Source organism: Carassius gibelio, chromosome A22 (assembly GCF_023724105.1).
Source record: "Carassius gibelio isolate Cgi1373 ecotype wild population from Czech Republic chromosome A22, carGib1.2-hapl.c, whole genome shotgun sequence".
Lineage (NCBI taxonomy): Eukaryota > Metazoa > Chordata > Actinopteri > Cypriniformes > Cyprinidae > Carassius > Carassius gibelio.
Window position 1 is genome coordinate 8,653,981 of NC_068392.1, and position 10,660 is coordinate 8,664,640.

At 33.7% G+C, this 10,660-nt stretch overlaps 1 protein-coding gene across 1 annotated transcript; it reads right to left on the reverse strand.

The window, feature by feature from the left end:
- Positions 1 to 5,234: 5,234 nt before the first annotated feature.
- On the reverse strand, positions 5,235 to 10,299 carry LOC127942738 (RNA 3'-terminal phosphate cyclase-like). The gene is made up of 11 exons (XM_052538665.1): positions 9,893 to 10,299; positions 9,640 to 9,740; positions 8,873 to 9,016; positions 8,625 to 8,748; positions 8,483 to 8,541; positions 8,247 to 8,388; positions 7,038 to 7,159; positions 6,898 to 6,956; positions 6,580 to 6,674; positions 6,194 to 6,298; positions 5,235 to 6,103 (listed from the first exon to the last, which is right to left on the reverse strand). Exons 1-11 carry the CDS (start codon positions 9,935 to 9,937, stop codon positions 6,005 to 6,007), a joined length of 1,095 nt encoding a protein of 364 aa, XP_052394625.1. The 5' UTR covers positions 9,938 to 10,299; the 3' UTR covers positions 5,235 to 6,004.
- Positions 10,300 to 10,660: the final 361 nt, after the last annotated feature.

Here is a 10,660-nt window from a genome sequence, read left to right on the forward strand (position 1 = left end):
TGCGTAGTTCAACCTGTTTTACTCACTGACCTCTCTTGACTTTTGGTATATTCAGATACAGATGTAAATAGAATAATACTATGTTTTGTTATCTACATTGTTGAATATAAAAAATAAATTATTATACTGAATATCAGGACAAACTTTCTTTCCGTCTGTCCATTCGTCCGTCAGTCTGTCTATCTATCTATCTATCTATCTATCTATCTATCTATCTATCTATCTATCTATCTATCTATCTATCTATCTATCTATCTATCTGTCTGTCTGTCTGTCTGTCTGTCTGTCTGTCTGTCTGTCTGTCTGTCTGTCTCTCTGTCTGTCTGTCTGTCTGTCTGTCTGTCTGTCTGTCTGTCTGTCTGTCTGTCTATCTGTCTCTCTGTCTGTCTCTCTGTCTGTCTGTCTGTCTGTCTGTCTGTCTGTCTCTCTGTCTGTCTGTTTTGATGTATCAGCTCATAGTATCATGAGTGAACCCGAACACACGAGTCGTCAGACAGTCTGTAACACTGAGCTCAAATATCTCTGTCCCGCAGCAGACTGTTTATTCGGGTCGTTCAGAGCAGCAGCTGGAGAGATCCAGTATGAAACTGATCACAGCGTGGTCACCACAGGTTCTAAATAGTTCAGTGTGAGCAGATGGACGTCATGAAGCAGATTAGTAATGTAGTAGATCATGACTGATCTTTCTGATCTCTCTGTATTGTTTTTAAGTATAAACAAAGCAAACCAGGATGTTTTGGTGCACTGCGCATAGGATTTGAATAATCTGCAAATGAGTAAACAACAGTGAAACCCACTGCCCCTTGGCTAGAGGAACTAGCTTGTGCTTCCTTTTGATATTACTATATTAGCATATTAGTAGAGCCTTAATGTTGGTTGCAATAAAAAAAAAAAAAAAATTATGTCCTTATTTATTCATCCTCATGCAGATATTGTGCAGATATTTTGAAAGCTGGAGGAATTTTGGAATCTATTGGTATCTATTTTCGAATTCACTGACTTTCATTGTATGGAGAAAAAGGTTCTTCAAAATATCTGCATATATTATAATAGTTTTTGTTTTGTTTTAAATGTAAGAAAATGATTAAATTGTAATTATTTAACAATTTAAAAAATCTAAATGTTTAATTAAGTATTAAAATCCCATTTATGAAACTGATAAATACATTTATTAAAAATATATTATTATTATTATTAGAATTAATAACTATTTATAAATTGTTCCTTTTAAAAGAAACTTTCAAATTAATCTAAACACTTTGTAAATGAATATTTAATAAGAAAAAATAAATTAATTAATGTAATTATACAAAATTAATACATTTTTTAATTGAGTTTTAAAGTTCATAAATGTTTTTGTTTGATCATCCAGACCATATGCAAAGATTTTCTTATATATAGTTATTTGTGCCAGTGGTTTCTTGTATTTTTAATAATTAATAGCATTTAAAATTAGAAACTATTTATTAATTTTACATTATTTTGCATCAATTAAAAACAAAAATCTAATCTTATATACTTAAACTTTATATATATATATATATATATATATATATATATATATATATATATATATATATATCAAATAAATATTAACAAAAATTAAATTAAATAAACAATTCACACGTTTTTAATGAAAACATTTTGGGTGACCTATGCATAGGCCTATATATCCATATAATATTGGAGACATCAATGCATCCTATGGTATCAAACTACGATTCCAGTCAACTGAGGAGGACTATTATCACATGCAACTTCCAAGTCATATAAACAATGTTCATCTTTAAACAAAGGCCATCTTACCTCCTACCAAGGAGATCCAGACCTTTTGGACGGCTGTGGCTGACCCGCTCCATTCACTATTCTCCTGGGATCTCCAGGATACAGCGTCTGACATGCCTTCATGGAGGTTTTGCAGAGCCAGGTTTGGGGATCCCTCTGAAACGGGCCCTTGACCACAATGTGCAGTGGTCTATGGGGACAGAGTGCCATAGAACAGACCAGGTAGGATCCGGCTCACGTGGCCCGCTCAGGTTTCCTCACATGCCGCTCATGTTACGGTCCTAGAAAGGTGTGACTTTCAGGGTTCCTTGTGTTACTGTTAGAGTGAACCATTGTGACGTTTCTTCCTCCAGATATGGTTCCATGTTGTCATTGTGTCACACAGTGTATATATGCGCTTTAGAGCATGCTAGCTATTGTTTTGGTTCTGTACAGGCGGATGCTGCTCTGACATCATGGAAAAGTAAACTACAGGTTTCACATGCTGGTGAAAATGAGTGTTTTCACTGTGTGTTTTGAGGTCAGCCTCTGCCTTTGGCTTTTAAGAGTCGATCAAGGTGACGTAGACTACTGACTGTAAGTTGTTGTTGTATTTGCCCAGAGGTCAAAATCGATTGAAAAAGAGAAGTGATGTGATACTAGAATATTTAATATAGCCTCCTAAAAGAAGAAGAAGAAAAAACTGCAATATATAAATTATATATATATATATATATATTATATATATATATATATATATATATGAACAAAAATATGTAATCAAAAATATTTTATTGAAATAAATAATAACTGAAACAAAATTATATAAATTATGGATTAAAACCAACATTTCTTATTTAATTTAGTTTAACAAGATGTTCTAAATTTATTAGAACTAAACAATAAATAAAATAAATAAACATATTATAATAAATGCATAATTAAAAGCATTTTTTTGTGTTAAAATAAAATCTAAATTATAAATAAAATAATAAATGAAATAAATGATAAAATATAAATAAAAATGTTGTATTTGTGTATTGTATTTCAGTTATTTGGCCAGGCAACATTTCTAATTTTCATTTAGTTAAACAATATAAAAAAATAATTAGAACGAAACATAAAAATAAAAATTTAAAGAACACAAACACTAGTAAAAATGACAATAATACGACACACACACAGATATGTATATACATACATTTTGTGCATAGATTGAAATAATTCCACCATATTAGTTGGGAAAAAAATATTTGAAAGAGATTTATCACTATGGAGTTTCATGCTTTGGCAGATCCAGTGTGCTGGTTTATCCGTCCAGTCACCATATCTAATCTAATGTGGGGCGAAGTCCGTACAGTTATTAAAAACACTGTTAGAGTTTAAAGATTATGAAAATGGTAGTCCACTGAACAATTTTGTCTAGCATTAATCTTTATGCTGCATATCAGTGTAGGTCACATAGAAATGTTGTTATCTATGATGTCATGCTTGGCCACCAAACAGCAAAATCATAAACTTTATGTTCTTTATGTTCAGTCAGCTCTGACGACAGTGTTATGATGATTTATGGACAAACTCATATGCCAGGGCTAAGTCTAATGAAGCCTTTTTACATTGCAACCTTTCTAAGGATTTACAAGGGATAATTTAGGTGAGTAACTTCTTGTATTTTTAAATAATCAATCAACATTATAAATAACTTTTTTTTTATTCATTTGAACAATTATTTTTAACAAATAAAACTTTAATATTAAACCTCAAAATTCCAACTATAAAACATAATATATATATATATATATATATATATATATATATATATATATATATATATATATATATATATATACCCCATTATCTGATAATCTAGACCAAATGCATAATTTTTTTCTATATGTATATCTCTTTCTCTATATAGACACATTACATTCTATTACATTTTAAACTACAGATAATTAAATATCTATTAATAATTATGTGTGTAATTAAATAATATATGTATCTCTCTACATATAAAACTACATATATACACTCATCTATCTATCTATCTATCTATCTATCTATCTATATATATATATATATATATATATATATATATATATATACATTTTTTCTCTAGCTTCTTTTATTACATTTTACATTACAAAATATTATTAACAATTTAAGAAAATCCATAATTCATGAAAATAATATAAAATATATAAATACCATATGAAAAGTTATTCTTAAACGGTGATGGTTTTTGTCAATAAAATCAGTAATTATTAATGTCACACTATTTATATATATATATATATATATATATATATATATATATAAATATAATAATAAATTGTTTAAATTCTGATCATCTATTCAATTTATCAACAATCTAAATTGCAACATTCTTCTAAGTTAATATAATAAATAAAGTTTTGTAAAAAAAAAATAAAAAAAAAATGTGTTTTTAAAAATTGAGTTTGTTTGATTGATTATCCAGACAATAAGCAATGATTTTCTTATATAGTAATTTTTGTCATTTAAAAAAATAATAATTTAAAACTCCTAGTTTTAAAATTCATTGGTTTGATCATCCAGACCATATGCAGAGATTAGCTTTTGGGCTTTGCCAGAGTTTAATTACTCCCCACAGCAAAAGACAGCCAATGATCAGACTGACGGCCCACTGAATGCTTCAGAAGCCACACCCACCACCCCCCACAGAGAGCCTTCTCCTTTTAACAATGTAGATGTGCCCTTTCCAGACCCAAGGGCTCCATGCATATTCACGTGTCATCACATGGCTTCCCCTATTCTCTTCTACTCTCCCTATTGTCCTGGCATCTGCCGGCAGTAATTGTGCCGGCTGGAGCACAAAGGAGCAGAAGGAAGACAGTCCAGTTGGACTGGCAACAGCTAACACTTGTAGACCGTCTCTAGGGTGAGCTAAATGTGAAGATTTGTACTGTGAGCCCGACAAGTGCTTTCACTTAGGTAAGTCATTTAGTAGCCTGTTATAAGGCGTAAGCCGTGTAAGACACACAAAACGGCTTTAAATGCCCAAAAGAGACTCTAAGACTTAATAAATTAAATGACTGAATTACATTACAAAGGCCTGGTTTGGTGCAATTTTAACGGAGCAAAGCAGATTAAAGTGACAGTTCACCCACAAATGAAAATTGTCATCATTTACTCATCCTCAAGATATTCCAGACCTGCAGTTTCTTTCTTCTGATGAACACAAAATAAGGTATTTTGAAGAAAGTGGATAACCAAACAGTTGATGGTAGCCATTGACTTCCAAAGTATTTTTTTTTTTTACATAATATTACCTAACAGTCATCAAATTATATTTATTTAATTGTCAACAGAATCTCATACAGGTTTAGAACAACCTAAGGGTGAGTAAATGGCAATTTCAGGTGAACTATCCCTTTAAATATAGATAAATCATCCAATTATGGGAAAAGAAATACAGAATCAAGGTAAAATATTGTATGTCTATCACTCATTTTATTGTATTTTTTTTCCTCCACAATTTTAAATGCAAATAACAAAAGAAGACAGTCACCCAAAGTAGACACAAAACGCAATAATTGCGCAAAACAAAAACAATCCATCTTATAAATAACAAACAGAAATAATGATAAAGAATAATTCTTTTAAAGAGTCAAAAAGACTAAAATGATCTAAGAATGTCAAAGAGAATAGAATAAGATGGCAAAGAAATTTTGGAAACAACGTAGATACGACTTAAATAATACATTAAAAAAAAAAGCTACATTGAAGCACAAACTTAGATGAAAAAAAAAACGTTCTTTTTCTCCTCGTACACACAGTGCACTAATTTACCAGTGACGTACATTTATTATACTACGCCCATGCAAATTGGTTAAGCTAATGTTATTGTTAACAGTAAGGATTTAATGAAACTTTAAGGCTTGTGTTAGCGTGCAGAAAGCAAATTTGCCCAAAAACAGTCAGGATTCTGCGAATATTGCGTGAAGAGTTCAAAGTATCCGTTTCTTTACGGAATAAGGCAATACCCTGAGTAACAACGAAAGTTTAAGAAGGGGACACAGCAGGGGACAAATGTGGACAGACTTGGTGGTCAGTGCCAAAAAACGAATCGCTTATCGCAATGAACAAAGATAATGAAGTTATCTTTGCGTCATCCGGTCAGTTACAGTAGTAGTGTGTCTCTGCAACAAGTCCTCCTCGTCTCGGCTGGGGACAAGCCGAGGACGACGGATCCATGCGTTCACAGGCTAAGATTGGCGGCACCCACTCTTTGGCACTCGATAATGTAGGTATCGTTGTTTGCGTGCTCATCCTCTGCCTTGCGTATAACAAATTTAGCCTGTAAAAGAAAGAAAACGAGTTAACGTCCGCTAGTTTTTAAACAAACGTTGTTTTAATGCCTGTAAGGTCGATCCAGATCTGAACTTACATTCGTGAGCTGCTCGGCCACGTGGATTGCCGTTTGTGTGTGGAGAGTGATTGGGCCTGTTCGCATTCTGGATGTGCCGTTTGCCAAGGCCATGAAAATAATAAGCTGCAAAACGCAACGTATAATTACTTTCCAGACAAACACATATTTCTTATGTTGCACTGAAACAAAAAATTTTATGCAAAGCATTCACGTAAAAAAAAAAAAAAAAAGCCTAAAGTCGCCTAAAAAAACTCATGCTCAAGTGCAATATTTTTAACTCATGTAAAGAAAGTAAATTATGTAGAGAAGAAATAGTAATAAAATTTTCCTGTGGTTAACGATTTTTTTTTTTTCAAACAAAATGTATAATTACTCTCTAGACAAACACATATTGTGTGCCTGACCTGGTCTTGCAGGAACTCATCCACGCAACCATTGTGCCTGATGTTTCTTAGCAACATTTCTGCTGCCTCGATGCCAACTTTGTCAGCATATACACCTGACGACAAAACAGAAAGAAGAAAAGCACGGTAAAAATTTACATTCATATTCACTTTAAGAATGAATCATCATAGTAATGGGAATCTATTATATATAGTCTCGTCCACATTTAAAGTCAAAGCAGAAATGGACAGGCTTTTCATTGTGACGTATCGCCCTCTAGAGCCAATACTATGACACTGAATTAATTCTTCAGGACTGGGCAACTAGACAAGTCTTACCTTTTTTGCCAAGAGATGAACCTGCAAATATGCAGCCGGTGGATGATTCTGCAATTATTCTGCCAGGAGACATGAAATATACAGACGTTAATCAAAATGGTATTGTGCGTGGCAGATGGTTTGAGATCGGATGTACTCACATGATTCCATTGCCGCTGCCACAGGCCTTTTCCTTCTCTTGCAGAGACTGAATGTTGATGTACAGATCCTTAATTTCTTTCCTGATAGTGCGGACCGCTGCCGTGGACATGTCCTTCGCCAACTAAACATCAAGAACAATTCGACTGAAGTTTATAGAGAAGAAAAGTGTGGTTGCAAAATAAATGGAGTGTTTTATAAACAATAATGCCACTTTCTCCAAACAATGCTGATTAAAACATAATAAACAAAGCATGTTGTGCTTTACACAGTTTTCTCAAGGCTTCTTAAGGACTTAATGCTAGATAGTGTTGAAAGAAATGTAAATTATCTCACTAAGTAAATAAAATATTTAAAATATTTTGGTTGATAGCTTTTATCCCCAAGGTTAGTTATAAAAAACAAACGTAAATTATGTAGTGAATTACCAAATCATCACATGTTGTGATTTAAGAGCATTAAAGGCTACTTACAAAAACCTAAACTTATGTCAAAAGTAAAAAATGTTAATTATGTAGAGAAGTAAAATTAAAGCACAATTATTTAGCGAAGTCCAAAAAAAAAAGGAAGCATTTTGTGATTTTAGAGCTTTTTTCCCCAAGGATAGTTACGGAAAAATACGAGAAAACTATTTCATAAAGTAATTTTTTTCTTTAAGTAAATGGTTTAAGGAGATTTTTCTCCCCACCAAAAATTATGCAAAAAGTAAAAAAAAACTAAAAAACATTTTGGTTAAGAAGCATTACTTTTTTTTTATTATTATTAAAATAAAATAATAAAATAAATGTAAAAAGAGAATAAAATATTAATACAAAGTTAAAAACAAAGCTTGTGGTGAAGGAGGTTACTGTCCAACACTATTCATGAGAAGAAAAAAGAATGTAGTGAAGCAAAAAAAAAAAAGTAAAAAATAGTTTGAGCTCTTTTTATCAAGGCCAGTTTTAAAAATAAAAACGTAAATTATGTAGCAAAGTTAAAATTAATAAAAAAATAAATGTAAAAAAAAATTAAAGGTTGTGGTTTACGAATGTTGCACTACTTATGAATAATAAACAAATTACGTGGCGAATTCTTGTTGTTTCAAGAATACAAACTAAAGCGATTTTTTTTTTAAATGTTGTGGAAGAATAATTTTTTCCATGGCCAATTAGCATCCAAAAAATTGTGTAGTTAAGCTTAACAAACAAACAAAAAAGTCAACAATCTTATACCTTAAAGGGCAGCACTCCAGCCACGAAGGCCCTGCCGTAGATCTTGGTGATGTTTCCTCTTTCAGTCATATTGATGGGACTCAGCTCCTTCACAGGGTTCACCTTGAGCACCACCTCACCACCTCCTTTAGGATAGTATCCCCTGTTTTTGCCAAAAAAAAGATTTTAAAACTATTTTAGGTTTTACTTTTTAACGACCACAATCATATCTGCACCAATACCTCGTGCCTCAATACCTCATTTTTAAATCACAGTCAAACTGAACTCCGAATCTCTCCATTATCGGTTTGAAGACCTAAAAAGGATTTGAACGGCAGAATTAGAAAGTGATGACCCAATCTGGTCCTGCCCAGTGTGCAAACATACGTCTACACATACCTTCAATGTGTAGTCGATCTGAGGTGCCATCTCAGCATTGGTTCCTCCCTTCAGGCACAGCTCTGACGGACCCTGAGCGAACAGGGCACACGGCAGTGAGATCTGCATCAGCAGTCCCACGCTTCTACACCACAGACAACAAAAGTACACTTAGGGGCCAAAGATGCTTCATCACGGTGTCCAAAACTGCCATCATTTTACAGTTTAGCAGGAATGACGCAGCGTAAATGACTGAAAACGGTACTCACCCAGCAGTCCGTGTATCGGCGACGTGGTTCCCACCCTTGATTTTCCCAGGAGTGAGCGTAATTTCTGAGGATCCCACTGTGGCTCCTTCCAGATTGCCGTTGCACATGTCCCTCACCAGCTCGAGACCTGACAGATGCTGAGGCCTAGTGACGTTGAACCGAGGGGGGGGGGGGGGTCGAGATAACAATTGATGAGAAAACTAAGCACACGCAGCTCAAAATACAGCTCATTTATAATCCAATTTTCTCCATTTATCGACAGAGGTATTAGACTAGATTGAGTTTTAGTCACTTTTATATAAACTCCATTTGTATACTTGTAAAAAAAAAAAAACACTAATGTATGCAACAAAGACAAATATGGGAGACTAGAGAGTTTCGATAAAAATCCAGACAATTTAAAGAGATAAAAGTGAAGATAACATGGAAAGTAGTCATGTGCTTCAGTGCCAACTAACAAAGGGGCCCATTAAAAATTAATGGTAAAAGTATTTAATAGCGTTTCTGTGGGATAAACAACTGTTCAAAACGACTTTACTTTATATATAATCGTATATCTATACGCTTGACTTCACAAGTGAAGTGTAAATTGAGTAACGTTAACTAGACTCCAACAACCAACTTTGCTTTGTTTCATGATTCACTGTAGAATAGGAAAGGGGGGAGCAAATGGAGGATGTTCCACATATATATAAAATGTAATATTTAAATGTACATGAAGCCACAGAGATGAACACATAATGTTTCTGAAACAAAATTTCCATTACCTCAAACCCGGTGTGCTTCTACCGGCTCGGATTTTATTTATTTTGATTGACGCCCCTTGGATGCAACTCAGCGCCGCAGACAGCCTTAAAATCTGTCCTCCCTTTAAAGACAAACATCCAAAATTTGTTTTTTATAGAATTACCGAAGACTACTAAATTCAATTCCGTCGATGCCATTCTAACATGTTCAACATTCAAACTTTAATCGGAGATATTAAACAAACAAAAAAAAGGTTCGAAATAGAACACTCACCCCTTCCATTACACTTCCGTCCATTTCGAACGTTGTTGCGGCCATTTTCGCGAAAATTCGAGAAATTGTTACGAAGTACCGCAGAGTGGGAATAAAGAACCTGAGCGAGACTTTCACACTGTACGAAAGTTAATATTACCGGCGTATGGCCACAAACAATGCCGCGATAAACGCGAACTTCTCAACAAAAGCTCTGACGATAGGGAAACTGCTCGTCGGAACTGAAAGAAGAAATTAACTTAAAACGCAGCTGGGCCGGTTGAAATAAATAAAAGATTGATTTGACTCGCCTACATATAAGAACTCAACGAATTTCCGGGCAATGCGATCATTCACACTCTGGGCTGGCAACTAGTCTTGCCAGTCACACTGCTATGGTGGACGGGTTCTGGGCATGCGCAGCGAAGCCATGTCGGATTCGTTGGCTAATCGTTCTATTGAATTGGATCTTTTCAGTGAATTGTTTGAACCGGTTCAGTAAACCGCTCGGTTCATTTAAATCTGACTGCGCGGTTTTCGAGTGAACTAACTGACTCGTTTTGGAATATATCCGATTCGTAAAGAACCGAGAACTGATGAGCATATAATAAAACTTTGTCATCAAAATGTTTCTGAAAAAACTAAAAGCTACTTATTTTTATTATATATTTTTTTAATACATTTTAGGGGTTTCATAGCATGACCTTTATATATATCACTCTTCTCTTCCTTCTCTGCTAATGTCTCCACTGCTAAAAGGACATACTATCATAACTAAATTGACAACTC